This window comes from Leucoraja erinacea, chromosome 46 (genome assembly GCF_028641065.1).
Source record: "Leucoraja erinacea ecotype New England chromosome 46, Leri_hhj_1, whole genome shotgun sequence".
NCBI lineage: Eukaryota > Metazoa > Chordata > Chondrichthyes > Rajiformes > Rajidae > Leucoraja > Leucoraja erinaceus.
In genome coordinates, this window is record NC_073422.1 from 498,002 (window position 1) to 515,922 (window position 17,921).

Genomic DNA, 17,921 nt, shown 5'->3' on the forward strand with positions numbered 1-17,921 from the left:
CTTCAGCATGTTAGATTTTAAAATGATGTCAGATTGGTGAACAATTTTAGTAAAAAAAAACTTGGGTAATAATGAATCAAATTTACAGATGAGGGGATTTTTTGAAATCATGAGGTAAATCTCTACCGGAATATGTAAAAATGTCACCGTTACTGCGTCGGGTTTTCGAGGAGATGTGAATCAAAGAAAAAGTTTAAGAAAGCAAACCCACAAGCAAGCAACATCCAAGATCAGTGTTTTATATTATACTAGATATGCATGGGACCCGTTGGGTCCCATGCTCACAAAGGAGGACTGGTCCCCCGACGCAATATTCCACCTCTCCAACAATTCCAATATTGGGGGGGGGGGGGGGCACTAGTATGGGTCTTGTGGGCCAAAGGGACTGATTCCAGAGGGCTAGTATGGACATTGTGGGACGAATGGATTCTTGGGCTGGCAGCTCAGTCACTCAGGCCTGGTAGGCTGGCAGCTCAGTTACTCAGGCCTGGTGGGCTGGCAGCTCAGTCTCACAAGGCTGGTGGGCTGGCAGCTCTTGTGGGGGGGGGGGGGGGGGGGGGTGTTACCTTCATCATAGTGATTGACAGGCGAGAGGACCAATCAGCTGATCTCTTTTAAAACACTCATAACTTTTTTAATTTTTCATCGAACTGCCTCAGCAGATGAAGACTGTGAGTAGGATGGCCAAAAATCATAGCGATATATGGTAGCGCTTTTTCTAAAATCAATATACAGCGCAGACAGGAAGTGGTCAAGATGAGACTTTTAGTTATATAGATATGAAGAGAAGGTGGAGAAAGTTATAGGAGGGTATAGTTGGTTGATTTAAAAAGGAGATTCACATCTGACGAGGGAGAGACAGCTGTAAATTGCAAGGGGGCGGCCCTTCGTGTAAAAGACTATTATCTGAAATGCTCTCTAAACGTCTCACCCAATTAAGAGATGTCGCAGTGAGATGTCACTATTGCTGCATTGTTGGCAAATGTCACAACCAATTGGTCAACAGATCACCCGGACAACAAATCTGAAGCATGACCAGTTCTGGTTGTTATCTGCTGTTAGTTGCGGGAGAAACGACCCGTGACTAATGTTAGGTGGTGGCTCGATGACATTGAATTCATTATTGTCCATGAAGCTATTATCGTGCGTAGGTTTGATTGAATCTAGCCCCCCATTCCGACATCTTGCGACATTGGAGGAGGGCATTCGGCCCACACGGCCTTGGTAGAGCAAAGTTTAAACATGATCATCTTCTCGGAATGTACACAGATTACCAATACCTTGAAAAAACAATGAAAAACTCCTTTGCTCGAAGCTCCCAGTTACTAACGCATGGTCTTTGATGTAAGAAGTGTTTACGGTGAAACTGATCGATTCCAACAGTCAGGGTTGACTCCGCTTTTCCACGAAGCTCTTTATCATGTGTTAAAAATGCTTCGCTCTTTAATTATCTCCTTCTGGTAAGACTTGAAGTGGGAAAGGGCACCCAGTCCACACGATGCAACCTGCCTGCCTGCCTGCCTGCCGCGGTGAAACAGCAGGTGAGACGCCCTCTGGTAACACGAGGGGGCAGTCAATCGCATAACGGTAAACACTCCATGACAAAGAAGATACCTTCTCCCTCTAACACTGTCACTGTCAGGTGGGCATAGGATTCTGCTGGCTACAGGGTGACACCGGCCACAATGAAACATGAAATGTTTTCTCGCGAAAGCGACAGTTTTGGTCTTCTCCAGAAATTCATCTGGGGTGAGAAGTACTTAGGAGGCGTCCTTTGCGATGCAGGGATAGAATGAAATGACCATTTGTGTTTTTCATCGATGTCTTAGTTTCTGGCCGACAGCATCATTGGTCGAGCAGGTGAATGTAGGGGTGTGTGTTTGGCGGGGCGGCGCTTTGAGAATGAACCTCGGGTAAACTGCTGTTTCCTGGTCCCGACTTGTTCATCTTCAGGCTTGGAATGCCTCTTGATGCCCTCGAGTAGGAGTAAAAGCAGCGAAAAAAAGGGGACATTACTAAAGAAAGTTATTTAAAAACAATGCCAACTATCTTTGTCCCGCCCCCTCCCCAGACGCCAGTCTGAAGAAGGGTCTCGACCCGAAACGTTGCCTTTTCCTTCTCTCCAGAGATGCTGCCTGACCCGCTGAGTTTCTCCAGCATTTTGTGGCTGGCAACTATCTTCAGTACGATATAAACAATCTTCATCAAATCTGAAATTAATTCTAGCCAGCCACTTCTATTCCCATTGATTCTCATTTAATCCACGCTTCCGAAAGATAACCGTGTACTTAAAGTTAAAGCCTGGCTTCAGAACCCGCGACTATTGCTGATTGAAATATTTAACTAAAGCGCATATAAATCTAAAAATGAATGATGTTATAACATTAGTTCAAAGAGGATTGATTTGAAAACGGATTTGAATTCACTGGGAATATAACGTATGCAACATTGGTTAACACTGCACATAGCAAATGTATTAACAGTGTCACGACGTGTTTTAAAGATAAATTAGGACGATGCCTTCTTTTTCCCAGATGATATAGTTTTTGCCTATTCTCTCAACTCCCCGCCCTGCCCTGCCCATTTAGCAAATCCGTGTTCAGTCTGCTCATTTCGAGAGAATTGAGTAATTCAAACAAAAGTGTAGCTGGAAATGCAATTGACCAGCGCGTAATCCAGACCTAACTCTCCCATGCTAAAACGTTCGCGTGTATAACATTTAATTTAATTCCATTGTCAAAACGCCCATTCAATCCCGGCGAGATGTCGGTCTTTAAATATTTATCTGACAAAAAAAAGGGATGACTTATGTACACACAATGAGAAACGAGAGATTGTTATGGCAGGACATGTAATGACAGGCGGCGCTGGTAACCAACCGCTGGGATGATGTAGTTGAGCATCTTTAGATGCGTCCTGTTGGTACCTGGGAACAGCGACTTCCCCGAGACCCAGCCCATCATCTCCAGTCCCTGCTACTCATGTGACCAGGCATCTGCTCGGACAAAGGAGGCGCGTTGGAAGCACTTTCTCTCTTCTCGGGCTACCAGAAGAAAGGAGAACACTCCCCACACTCCGGAATCAGTCGCTCATACACACGCCACGAGTCCAAGGCTCAAGCGACTGCACACAGCCCGTTTAACTTGTCATCAACTTTCCGGCTGAAGAAGCGATGGTTACTTGTGCTTGGCCGATGTGTGCGGGGCAACATAGACGCTCGCATGCGTGGGGTTAACTCCTTCAGCACATAGATGTTTATATATTTACACAAATTATCTCTCCCCACTGTTTAAACGCTTTTAATGGCTACGGCTGTTATTGCCAGCACAAAATGCCTGTCATGAAAGGATTGCTTGCGCCTCAGAACACCTTTTTGGACACAATTGCTACACGATTCGACGGAACTCGTAAGTGTTTTGAACCGCAGAGAGAGATGTATGGTGTAGACTGTGTTTGTGTTTTGTGTGTCAGTCGGTGTTGGGGGTGGGGTGGGGTGGGGAGCTGTGGATGGCGACAGAGGGATGGCTTATTCCTCTCACAGTCTGAGAAATGAAAGTGTAATCAGAAGGTACTTGAAGAATAGGATTATAATGTCAAGTGAAAAACTTTGTTTCCAAGTACTGGAATAGAGGCTGGAATCGAAAGCACTAGCGGTGTCCAGTTACAGAAACACTCGGGTTTGGTAATAATGCAACCTAAACCTAGAGCTCCCTTTTCTCTGAGGTGGTTTGACATCGTAATTATAATGTTCAGTCGACTGTAACGCTCGCTACAGCTAAAGAAAATACATCGGTAACTGCGTTTTGTTATGTGCTTATTGAGCAGCTGTGATATAACATGGCACGGTGCTGTAACACGACCCGTTACAATAAGACGCCACTTGTACACTGGACTTTTCAGACTATTGCATTTTCTGGCGCCACTGGGCTTGGTTTTTAATAAGAGCCAACAATGGAATTACTGGAGTTGGAACTAGCGCTGATTGGAAATTGCTCAGCCCATTTCCTCCTTTTAGTCTTGATGAATAATGTAACTGTCATTGACAACTCCCGATGTTAGATTCGGTTTCCCCTTGAGATCGCTGTTCCTGGTCTTCCAGTTTCAGCACCACGGCCAGTGTCAATCGGGATTGTTACAGCAAACGCAACATTTCAAAGATACCTTCTCTCCACACGAAGACCAAAGTAAAACATGGGGGAATGCAGACCAAGCACCCATTTCAGTTCTTATAAATAATACACCCCAATAGGTTCATGTATTAAATCTCTTGTTTACAGCTTCAGAATGTATGGCATTATATTTAATGAAATAGTTGTTCGATAATTCAAATTCTTTTTTTAATAGTAAGTGGAATATGTTCACTCTTTCTGGTTAGTCTTTCAATGTTGTCACAATCTGTAATTGAAATTTCTGAAGCTCTAAGATCTTGAAATCTATATTTGTAGTGCTTAGCTTGAGATACATTAATATCTCTCAAATGAACTCTACTAATGCAAAGGTTAATGAAATATTTGGAAACATTCTGCTCTTTAACACAGGGAGTTTGAATATTCTGATATGCAGTTCACTAGTGTTTGAGTGGACTTTTGTAAGTTACTGTTCCAAAGTGTAGAAATGCCTTTGAAGTTCCTTCCCATGGGTACAGCTCACATTTGGCTAAATTAATGAAAGAAATAGGAAGTGAGGACTCCAGTAGCATGATGAGTAAGGTTGTCTGTTTTATTCAGTATGCTGCAGTATGCTTAATGTGGGGCAAGCTGGATATGACCACATCTGGACACTTGCTCAAGGTACAAAGGTACAAAGTAACACCTGGTGTCTCTACCATTACACTATTAGTTTCATTGAGCAGATGACAAAGATATTTAAGAACTTTTAACACACATTTGAATCTTCATTGTTTATGTATCACAGATGATCAATGATTAGGTTAGTTTCTTGCTCTACTTTTGATGAAGGCATTGAAGTCAGGAACAATCCCAGACACATGAAGGATGAAAAGATCCAAAGATGACCAACATCTGTCATGTGTACTTTCATTTAGGTTGTGAGCAATTAGAATTCATATGCAATATCCAGAATTGTTATTTGAAATATACTGGATTATTCACAGATTGCAGCAATAGAAAATAGCCATAGGCTTATTTGTATTGATCGGTCAAATAATGGTGTGAATACAACCGGTGTGTTTAGCTGATTCAAGTGAAAAGTACATGTGGTAAACAATTGACAGCAAAATACAGCAGCCAGAAATGAAAGTAAATTCCGCAGGGATGAAAGGGAGAGTCTTTTAAAATTGGATATGAAAATGAAAAATGTTTTGATGGTGACTTCCATAGTGTCTCAGGATCAGGATCATGGAGACTGTCAAAACTGAGGGGCAGACTCTGAACCCCTGATTATGAAGCTGAATGCATAAGTTGATATCATAATAACTAAACCTTATCGCTCACATTCAGCTACACATTGACAGTCATGCAGCCTGATCATTTGCACTGTAGATATCTCATCTCACCTAAGAGTGGCACAAGTGCCACATGTCACATTATAAATGGCCAGTTGACTTCTGGCTGGATGTTGCTCAAAATCCGATGCTGAAACGCTCACAATATCTGTTGTGAAAGCTATCAAATAATTAACTGCATAAATACCCTTTTAGCAAAATAGTGTTCACAACAGCCTTCATCCATTGAAACGTTCTTGTTCAGAAAGTGAATAGCATTGCGGCCCATTGTATGCGGATCAATTAATGCCTTGGTTAAGACAATTACCCTTTTTTTTTATCACATTTGCCGATTGTCTGTAACATGAACAGCTTTCACTTCTAACAATTTAGTAGTTATTTCCCTCCCATGTGTTTATTGACAACAGTCTGCCAGTCGATTAATTATAGGTGAGGAGGGACATATGAATGGGTTCACAATAGCCTATTATATTGGAACACGTGCCAAGTTACGCATTTAAAGAAGAGAGAAATCAGAACATGCGGAAACTTCTAAACTTCTTCTGCAAGATAATTTCTTCAGGAAAATGGACAGAGTGAAGGATGGTTGTATTCAAGCCAGGTTACTTCCAGCAGTGTGATCTCAAGGCTTGACTGTTAGGGGGATAAGTACAGTTCCACACTACACCCCTACTCCCCACCCCATGATCTAGAAATTACTGCTCTGTGCAGCTTTTGTGGACTTGAACACATCACTATGAGTCTAATTGTCCTGCTGTATAATTGGACATTGATATATTGTTCAATAATGAAGTTGGCCTATTATTGCAACATGAAAGATGTTGCTCCTAGGAGTATATTTTGCAACTACTGTATTTGACTTGGAATAGTTTTCTAATTAAATAGCACACGTTGGCTCTGAACAACAGCAAATATCTCACACTGGTAAAGCAGCGACTGCCAAAGGTGAAATAAGATATTGACTTTAGGGTCAAAACATTGCAGAAAATACACCGTTATCACAAACACAGCAAAATTAACTACAGGGTACTTGCAAATTAGAATGTGGCTTTTCGCAGAATATCGCTGGTACTTGAGAACTGAACCAACAATGCGTACAAACTCCTATCTCTCATTTCCCTTTCCCGTGACTTTCATCTCTACCCAAAATGTCACCTTCGCACCAGAGTTGCTGCCTGTCCAGCTGAGTTACTCCAGCATTTTGTGTCTATGTGTAGGAAGGAACTGCATATGCTGGTTTGAATTGAAGATAGGCATAAAATGCTGGAGTAACTCAGCGGGACAGGCAGCATCTCTGGAGAGGAGGAATGGATGGCGTTTCGGGTCGAGACCCTTCTTCAGACTGATGTCAGTAGAGAGGGAGATACATCGATAAGGAAGTGTAAGGTGTGAAAACAGGACAAAGGGAATGGAGATCAAGGAAATGTGGAATAGATCATTGTTAGCTGGGAGGAGGTAACAACAAAACAAACAGATAAAATGTACTCAGTGACAATCAGACTGGTCGGGGAACTGGGAAGGAGGAGGGATGGAGAGAGAGGGAAAGCAAGGGTTACTTGAAGTTAAAGAAGTCAATATTCATACTACTAGGATGTAAGCTACACAAGCCAAATATGAGGTGCGGTTCCTCTAATTTGCATGCTGCCTCACTCTGACAATGAAGGAGGCCCAGGACAAAAAGGTCAGTGTGGGAATGGGAGGGGGAGTTAAAGTGTTTAGCCACCAGGAGATCAGGCAGGTTTAGGCGGACTGAGTGGAGGTGTTCAGTGAAACGATCGGCGAGCCTGCGCTTGGTCTCGCTGATGTACAGAAGTAATTTTTAGGAAGTATAGGAATATATTTGTCCAGTTTAAACCAGCATCTGCAGTTTCTTCCTACACAAACTCCACACCAGTTTGACGAAGGAGTATGGTAACCAGTATGTATGCCAGTACAAGTGCTCGATGCACCGCTTTGGAATAATGTATGTTTCATGTATATTATTGGTGATTTCAACTTTCTCAGTGAAGGCGTTTGTGTTAATATATCACAGACATAAAATGCTGGAGTAACTCAGCGGGTCGGACAGCATCTCTGGAGAAAAGGAATTGGTGACGTTTAGGATCGAGACCCTTCTTCAGACATCTTGGAGCCAAAACGTCATCTATTACTTTCCTCCAGAGAAGCTGTCTGTCCTGCTGAGTTACTCCAGCTTTTTTTTGTCAATCTCGGTTTAAACCAATATCTGCAGTTCCTTCCTACACATAATGCAGTGTATGGTTGAAGTAACGAATTAATGTTATGCCGTGATGTAATATCATGCAAGTGATTGCAGATAATGAAAGCAATGATCCAGCGACTGGTGAAATATTCAATCATAGCAGAGTTCTATTCGGGTTAGTTGCTGATGCCTTCTCAACTGTACACTGGCTCTCTGTACAGACAGAACAGCCACTCCTCACTCTTTTATCCAACTGCTCACAGAAGTGAACAAAGTCAAGTCAAATTTAATGCAGAAATCTACAATTCATATAAAATTAAAAATAACAAATACATTGAAAATAGGACTATTGATTTCCAGTATTTATCGTGCATCTCGTCTACATTATTATGAATAATACAAAGGCCACTCCGCAGAGGCAACACTCCCAACTTGTAAATGGAGTCAGAAGATCAGTGGTTAGAGATCAAATCCAGAGATTTGAGGCATCCTCAAAGGCTGAAATTCAGCACGTATTCTGCAACCATATTGCTGCACTTCAGCAACCTTCACCTGGCCCACCCTGTTTAGACTAATGCAATCAACCCGACACGCACACACAAATAGATGTAGTCTTTTGGTGTCTATGGCTTTAAGGGCCTGTCCCACTGTACAAGGCAATTCAAGAGCTCACCTGAGTTTAAAACTCGTGGCAAGCATGTAGAATGTACGTAGCGGGTACGTCGGAGCTCGGGATGTCTCTTAACGACTCGTAATGCTAACGGCAGATACTCGGTAAGCTCGTGAAGATTCGTGAAGATTTTTCAAGATGTTGAAAAATGTCCACAAGAGCCCCGAGTACCGACGGCTATTACCGTAAATCTCCGAGTTCGAATCAGGGGAAACTCGGGAGAACTCTTGAACTAGCTCGTACAGTGGGACAGCCCCTTTAGGCTGTGCATGCCATATGCAAGAAGAAGACAAAGCACGTAATGCAGGAGTCATTTTTGAGATGAGTTATTAGGATAAGACTCTCTTGTCCTCTTATGTTAATTTAGGCGATCCAATGGCATGGGAAGTTAGTCTTGGCATCCTAACTAATATGTATTGCTGATAGGACATGACTTCAGAATTATGGGACAGAAGTTTAGGGGTAATATGAGGGGGAACTTCTTTACGCAGAGAGTGGTGGCGGTGTGGAATGAGCTCCCAGTGGAAGTGGTGGAGGCAGGTTCATTGGTATCATTTAAAAATAAATTGGATAGGCTCGTACAGTGGGAAGGGAATTTAGGCTGTGGTGCGATATGCAGGCAGAAGAAGACAAAGCACGTAAAGGTGTCATTTTTCGAGATGGACTTGTAGGATAAGAGATGGCTTGTTTCCGTATGTAATTTAGTTCGATGGCATGGGAAATTATCTGGTTCCTAACTAATAAGTATTGCTGATAAAGCAAAATAGAAATTGTGGAAAAAGAAACGGAGTTAATGCTACATGGCCTTAGGATCTTTAACTTTAAACAATAGCTCTGTTTTACTTTCCACGGGTGTCACCTGTTGCCAGCATTTTCTTTTTCCATCTTAAAACAAATTAACTTTATTGTTAGGATGATATTGCTATTTGTGGATCACTGCTGCGTGCAAATTAGCTACTTCCATCTCGACCATTACAACAATGATCTCATTTCATTGCTACAGAGTGCCTTGCGATATCCTGATGGATTGGAAGCTACTTTATCTATATGTGTGGCTATGAAACAAATGTTGTGTGGCTTTTAGTTTGGAGAAAACAAACTAAAGAAGAAATAGCAGATTTGCTCGTTGAATGCTAGGCATGTTAGCCTGCCTCCATCCATAAAATTTGGGATGTGTCTGAAGAAGGGCCTCGACCCGAAACGTCACCTATTCCTTTTCTCCAGAGATGCTGTCTGCCCCGCTGAGTTACTCCACCGTTTTGTGTCTAGCTGCCATCCATGGTAAAGTATATTTGGTGTTTTGTAGTATATTTTGATAAACTATTGTCAGGCTTCTGAGCAGCAGGTTTTGATCGGCAACATTTATACTTTCGCTTTCCACAGGTGCTGCCCGACCCACTGAGTGTTTGTAGCATTTTCTGCTTTTATTTCTGATTTCCAGAAAATGTACTTTAAAAAACAATATTGTGCTGAGTCCTGTATCTTCATGGGATACATTGTTTCAGCTCTTCTTGAGTCCTCTCCCTGGTCTCACTTTCACATGATGCATCTCTAACATTTCACTTATCTTTCATGGCTCCATATATCCACCTGATGGGTGGGTGGGAATAAAGGGCAATTAACCCACAGATTCCTACAGCTACCCTTTCAACACCTTCTCCACCCTATAAAAAGCCATTCTGTTCCTTGTTTCCAGTAACAAAGCCTTTCATACCAGTGTGTCCAATACATTTTCTAGTTTCCTTAACAAATGTGGCTTTTCCCACTTGCGTAGTTGACAGGGATCTCAACAATGGTCTTTTCCATTTTCTGCACATTTGCTTTTATCTCCTATTCCAACCAAGAGTAGGGATAAGGTTCACTGTATCTTTATTTTCAACATATTATTCTTCAAAATTTCCACCGCCTTCAATGCAATGCCACCACCACCATATTTCCCCCTACACTCCCCTTTTATCAGTCCAAAGGTCGGCTCTTCTGAAACACTCTGGTACACTCTTTCCTCATAGAAGTCAACATTGTCATCCTCACAGAGCATTGCTATACAATCTTAGACATTGCCAGGACTTTTATCTCCTCGCATCATGAGGCAGTCTAACATTCCCTCCAGGTGCAGCAGAGATTCACTGGCATTTCTTCTAGTTGAATGTACTGCAACTCATACCATCATGCAGCGAGAGTCCTTTACACTGGGCCAACCAAATACAAATTAGTTGTCACTTTGGAGAACAAGGCAATCGGTCCGTGGGATGCAGCCTGAGCTTCCAGTAGCCTGCCAATTTAATTCCCCACCCTATTCACTCTCAGACATCTGTCTTTGACCACCTTTGCATTCCAACAAAGCTCAGAGTATTCTCAAGGAACAGAATATCTGCTTTCAACTTGATGTTTACAGCCTTCAGGGCTCTACATTAAGTTCAACAATTTTGGATTGCCACTCCACAGTCTTGCCTTACACATTATCAACATCAAGATTTTTCTCAGTCCTGTGGGATTGTAGATTTTAGTCATCTCCTTTGATTTGCATCTGCAGAGAAACATGCAGACTAGTTTCTTAAAGTTAATTTGCAAGTCGAAGTAAGGAAGGCAAATTCAATGCTAGCATTTATATCAAGAGGACTGGAATACAAAACAGAGTTGTAATACTGAGGCTCTATAAGGTGCTGGTCAGGCCGCATTTGGAGTAAGTACTGTACTCGCTGGAGTTTAGAAGATTGAGAGGGGACCTCATTTGAACTTACAGAATATTGAAAGGCATAGATAGAGTGGATGTGGAGAGGATGTTTCCACTGGTGGGAGAGTCTAGGACCAGAGGTCCTAGACTCAGAATTAAAGGGCTCTCTTTTAGAAAGGAGATGAGGAGGAACTTCTTTAGTCAGAGGGTAGTTCATCTGTGGAACTCATTGCCACAGAGGGATGTGGAGGCCAAGTCAGTGGAGGCAGAGGTAGATAAATTCTTGATTAGAACGGATGTCAAGGGTTATGGGAAGAAGGCAGGAAAATGGGATTAGGAGGCAGAGGTCAGCCGTGATTGAATGGCGGAGTAGACTTGATGAGCTGAATGGCCTAATTCTGCCCCTATAACTTGTGAAATTGTGTGAACATTTTACCACACTCCTTTAGCTGGCACAACTAGTCATAAAAGCTGCACTTTCTTTGTCTCCTCACTTCCTCTGGGACCTTTTTGAGTTCCGATGAAAGATTTTCAACTGAGCTATGAACACTGTTTCTCTCTGCAGAGATGCCATTATTGATTTGTAGCATGTTTTATCTTTCACTTAGAGATGGAGTGTCATGAAGTTTCAATGAACTGGAGTGTCATGAAGTTTAAATGTTCATGGTTATTTTTCCAGAATAAAATCTTAATGACATATTTTGAAGAGGCTTTCTGTTAATGTTACATATTGACCAGCAATTGAATTTTGGTGGATAGATTTCTAGGATACTAGACCAAGTGCAGACCCATTGGGTCTGCTCCCGCAACGCAGCCGTTCCCTACCCGTAGCCCCCACGGGAGACGTGGTCTTCCAACTCAAGCGGCTCAGGAATCATCAGTGCGGCTGTTTTTAAATGGCGTCTTTGAGGCGAGATGCGGGCGCCAGCAGTCATTATGGTCGCTGGCCAGCAGGAGGCTACAAGATTCACCAGGGGCTGGGGCTGGAGCTGTTTCTGTGACTGAGAAGCCAGTGTTTTTTGAAATATTGGGAGGGGGAGAAGGATTTGATTAAAAAATGTGTACATAAACACGACAAAATTTAATGAGGAGTGGATACTTGGAATGAAAAGTGAAATCTCTACCGAAATGGAAAAACAATCGGCGTTTCTGGGCCTGACATTGGCGTAGCAATGAATCAAAGACTGGCGGCCACAAGTCAGAAACACACACAGCCGGCCAGCCAGCCAGCCAGCCACAGAGTTTTAATATTATATAGATAGATACGGGCCAGAAGTATGAGGGAGAATGAGATGGAGCATTAAATTAGCTCACTACTGGAAGCTCAGGGCTCGCCACACAGTTGCTGTAAATTGGTACTCTGCACACAAAACTGATCCCAATAGATATTCCTGAAACAGTCATGAGTATGCTCCATTTAAGTTACCTGGTAATGAGATTAAGGCATTTGACTGGAAAGTTGATGGATCAGCAAGAATCAGTAACGATACAAAATGGTGGACACCTATCTGCTGAAGACAGACATCACTGTTGATAGTAAAATGCTATTAATGGACAAGGAGGCATCTGTGGCATACACTTCACAATTTTAAATGTACTTCAAAATCATTTCCTGTGGCTCGGCAAGGTAGATGCAAAGTTGATATTTTCTCCCCTCCCCCAACTGATCCGCAATTCCATGTCCCTCACCATCTTCCAGTCCCGCCTCAAGACCCATCTCTTCACCTCTGCCTATCCTTAGCCCTACGTGCCGTCCCTTTTCATCTGTGCATTAATTGTCTCATACTGTGTTTTGTATTGAATTCTGTATTTACTTTGTGTACTAGTCATGTCTCTACTATTTATTTCATTCCCCTTACATGTTTTTCCTCTACCTGCTAAATTTTTGTAAGGTGTCCTTGAGACTCTTGAAAGGCGCCCATAAATAAAATGTATATTATTATTATTATTATTATTATTATTATTATTATTATTATTATTATTATTATTATTATTATTATTATATTATTATTATTATTATTATCTAACCTGCGGTTGCTATTGCATAATATGGAGCCAGCCGTTTAGAATTGGAGCCAGTCACAGAGATATGAAGCAGAGGGAAAGGTCCTACAGCCCATCACTATGGTAGCCATCTGCACTAATCCCATTTATCTGCAGTGGTCTGTAACTTTATTCACCTTGGTGATTCACATAGAGGCTAGCCAGTACATGGAATGAGCTGCCTGAGGAGGTAGTTGAAGCTGGTACTATAACAATGTTTAAAAGACATTTGGACAGATACATGGATAGGAGAGGTTTAGAGGGATGTTGGTCAAAGGCAGGCAGTTGGGAGTAGGGCTTGAGCAAATTGGGCCAAAGGGCCTGTTTCCAAGCTTTCTGACTCTAAATGACTGTTTATCTAATGGCGTCTTAAATGTTACAAGCGTAAACGCCTTTCCCACTTTCTCATGAGGCAGGGCATGCAAGACTCCAACTGCCCTCGGTGTGGAGAAAATTCACCCTCAGATTCCCCCTAAACTTATTTAAACCCTCTTGTCTTTGACATACCACCATGGGTAAAATTATTTTATTATCTACCCTACCCATCCTTCTAATCATTTTATATAACTCTATCGTCAAGTCATCAACTCTATGACACTATCAAGTCACCCCTCAGCCTTCTCTGTTTGAAGGTAAACAAGACCACTCTATCCTTATAACCAATTGCTCTAATCCAGGCAACACCCTGTACGCCCTCTCCAAAGAAATAACATCCTTTTCTATAATCTGGCGAGCTGAACCAAACACAGTTCTCCAGATGAGGCTTAACCAATGTTTTGTAAAGTTGCAACATGATGTCCCAACACTTATAATCAACGCCAGGGCTGATGAAGTAAAGCATCCCAGATCCCTCTTTCATGTGAAGAAGGTGAATGGCATGTTGGCCTTTATAACAAGAGGAGTTGAGTATAGGAGCAAAGAGGTTCTTCTGCAATTGTACAGGGCCCTGGTGAGACCACACCTGGAGTATTGTGTGCAGTTTTGGTCTCCAAATTTGAGGAAGGACATTCTTGCTATTGAGGGAGTGCACCAATAATAAGGTTAATTCCCGGGATGGCGGGACTGTCATGTGCTGAGAAAATGGAGCGGCTGGGCTTTAATACTCTGGAGTTCGGAAGGATGAGAGGGAATATCTTATTGAAACATATAAGATTATTAAGGGATTGGTCACATTAGAGGCAGGAAACATGTTCCCGATGTTGGGGGCGTCTAGAACCAGGGGCCACCATTTGAGAATAAGGGGTAAGCCATTTGGAACAGAGACGAGGAAACACTTTTTTCACACAGAGAGTTGTGAGTCTGTGGAATTCTCTGCCTCAGAGTGCAGTGGAGGCCGGTTCTCTGGATACTTTCAAGAGAGAGCTAGATAGGGCTCTTAAAGATAGTGGAGTCAGTGTATATGGGGAGAAGGCAGGAACGATCAGTCATGATCACATTGAATGGTTTGAGCGGCTAAATTGCTTTCTCCTGCACCTATTGTCTATTTTCTATCATCTTATCCATGCCGTGCCATTTTCAGGGCCCAAGTTTAAAGAATGAACAGGATTTATTTTGAATGCACACTGTGACTAAATGTTAGACATTCTTAATGGTAAATAAGGCTTTTAATTTTTAAACCCTCTATTTATTATGTGATATTTTGCAAAAGCTGGTAAATACATTTGACACATTTACAGCCACTATTTTCTTTCCCTAGTCGACATTAATTTGTAGTGATATCCAATCTCTTCAGTGCAAAGGTTCCTCAAAGTCCATGGATTTTTATGTTGGAAGATCATGTTACAGTTCTATAAGCTGTTGGTGAGGCTGCATTTAGAGTATTGTGTTCAGTTCTGGGCACTATGTTATAGGAAAGATGATGTCAAGCTGGAAATGGGTACAGATAAGATTAATGAGGATGTTGCCAGGTCTAGATGGTCTGAGCTAAAGTGGGCTGAGTCTCTATTCCTTTGAGTGCAGAAGGATGAAGGGTGATCTTATAGCGGTGTATAAAATCATGAGAGGAATAGATCGGGTAGATGCACAGTCTCTTGCCCAGAGTAGGTGAATCGAGGACCAGGGGACATACATTTAAGGTGAAGGGGATCTGAGGGGTAACTTTTTCACAAAGAGGGTGATGGGTGTATGGAACAAGCTGCCAGAGGGGGTAGTTGAGTCAGAGATTATTCCAACGTTTAAGGAACAGTTAGATAGGTACTGTACATAGATTGGACAGGTTTGGAGGGATAGGGACCAAATGCGGGCAGGTGGGACTAGTGTAGCTGGGACATTGTTGGCCAATGTTGGCAAGTTGTGCCCAAGGGCCTGTTGTACTTCATGGTCCGGTATCTGTTATCCCATTGTTATGTCTCTGGAATGACCACAAGTACACGTATTTAGTGGTTTGAAGCTGAGCATAAACCAAGCCTCTGTTTATTTCACGGCTATCTGAAACCAGAGTGCCCGCCTATATTACGTCATTCCCACATTATATGTTGCTAGGCGGGTAAACAAAGTAGTCCTTGTGATATAATAAAGTAGTCCTTGCAATATCACAACAGGGCCTGTTTACACACTGTATCACTCTATGACTCTGTGACACTGATTAATTTTTTTCACTCTTTTTGCCTTGGTAAACTCTCAATATTTAGTTCAATATGGACCTGAAGCTCAATAACTATATATTAGGATCATTCAAGGAGGTATTGATCAATGAGATTGCAAATTCTAGTCCCGTTAGGATATCAGAAAATATACTCCATTAATAGCCTTATTATCTTTCCAACCTGTTGGTGAGAATGTGTTTCTGATGCTGCTGAAGTGGAGGGATATCATTCTCTCATCCATCTTTATGCAAAATAGTAACAGATGCTTTGACTAAAGGTCGTTGCTATAGTTAAATTCACAAAGTAAATAAATGCTCTTGTTACCAATGCCTCAGTCGATATGGAAAAAAAAACTGAAATGTTTTCATTTGTCATGAATGCCAAGGTATTATTGACTTGGACATTAGGCAGTCCCTTCACATGCCTCAAGTGCATGTTTCACTCCCTGAAACAATGTTATAAGAACTGGTAATGATTTTAGTAAGTTTGGTTTGAACTTGGAGCCATGACCATAAAAAATATAAAGGCGGTAACCGATCTGATCCACCGGATTTTGACATATTGAATATCAGCAAGGTCCCATGGTGAACTTGCTGTCAACTGGAACAGTAGTTACTATCTTGTTTGTCTGCTTGTGTCATTGGCAGGCTTTTAGATTTAAGTTGTGTGTCCTGCGAGGATTACTGTCAGCGAAGGGAAACAAAGCTGTTTGTCGTTTCTGTGCGAGTGGACATTGTTTCTGAAATATACTGCAGTGCATTGAGAAGAAACTGGTCTTTACACCAAGAGCTATTAATCCCACTGCTGGGCCATAGTTTATTCTTTATTCTAACACTTAATCCCATTATACAAAACCCATCTCATTCAAAAACATTTGCACAATTGCATCTTTCTGCATTTGGAAATATGCAATATTTTCTCCTCTGTGAAATACTTTAAGATAGGAGTGACAAAAAAAATCAAATGGCTATTCATGTGTTTAGTTTAGTTTAGAGATACAGAGCGGAAACAGGCCCTTCGTTCCACCGAGTCCGCACCGACCAGCAATCCCCGCACACTAATGCTATCCTACACATACTAGAGCCAATTTACATTTATAGCAAGCAAATTAACCTACAAACCTGTACATCTTTGGAGTGTGGGAGGAAACCGAAGAACTCGGAGAAAACCCACGCAGATCACGGGGAGAACGTACAAATCCCGTACAGACAGCACCCGTAGTCAGGATCGACCCGGGGTCTCTGGCGCTGTGAGGCAGCAACTCTACTGCTGCGCCACTGTGGCGCCCGCTATGTTGTCAGGCATTTGGATGGAATGAAGGTATAGATAATAGATTACTTAACATAAGTCATTTATGTGCACCATAAGTGATAAGAAGAGTGTTGCATCATGAAAAGTGCGTTCACGGGATCAGAGGACGTCAAGAAACAAATAAGAGAGAAGTTGGCCAAAAAGCACGATCAGAGAGATACAACCTGGAAATGGTTTGAAAATGGAGAAAGCTGCAGTTTGTGATCGCTGAAAGGTTTGCCAATGCTAGTTCAAAACAGGAATCGTTTTTTAATAATAATAATAATAATAATAATAATAATAATAATATATTTTTATTGTCATTGCACGTCAGTGCAACGAGATTTAGTATGCAGCTCCAACCGATGAAAAAGAAAAGTAAAATAAATAACTAAGCTGTGTGTCGTGACCATCCGAGGGAGACAGTCCAGGGGGGTGGGGGGCACTCAGCAGGGCTGGTTCAGAGCCGCTATAGCTCTTGGAATAAAGCTGTTTCTGAGTCTGGAGGTTCGGGCGTAGAAGGCCTTGTAACGTCTTCTGGAGGGAAGTAGTTCAAACAGTCCGTTACAGGGGTGTGATGAGTCTTTATGGATGCTGACGGCCTTCCTGAGGCACCGTGTGTGGTAGATGCCCTCCAAGTCTGGTAGCTCTGTCCCAATGATCCTCTGCGCTCTGTGGACGACGCGCTGAAGAGCTCTCCTCTCCGCCTCCGTGCAGCTGAGATACCACACAGAGATGCCATACGTTAATATGCTCTCTATGGTGCAGCGGTAGAAGGTTGTCAGCAGCTGTTGGGACAGACCAGTCTTTTTTAATGTCCTCAGGAAGAACAGTCGTTGCTGTGCCTTCTTGACCAGCGCAGCGGTGTTGGTGGACCATGTGAGGTCCTCTGAAATGTGAGTGCCCAGAACCTCTAGGGTACTATCTAAATCTTGATAGGATGGAATGCTAATGATGATAGAAATGGTGGGATTACCTACCTCTATCCTGGATAA

General features: G+C 42.3%; 1 protein-coding gene across 1 annotated transcript in view; it reads left to right on the plus strand.

The window, feature by feature from the left end:
* The first annotated feature begins 2,815 nt into the window (after positions 1 to 2,815).
* The window catches only part of LOC129715014 (potassium voltage-gated channel subfamily H member 3-like), a 915,007-nt gene continuing 899,901 nt past the window's right edge, over positions 2,816 to 17,921 (plus strand). The window contains 1 exon segment of the mRNA XM_055664831.1: positions 2,816 to 3,407. Within this exon segment, the coding sequence (XP_055520806.1) occupies positions 3,332 to 3,407 (76 nt within the window). The 5' untranslated portion in view covers positions 2,816 to 3,331.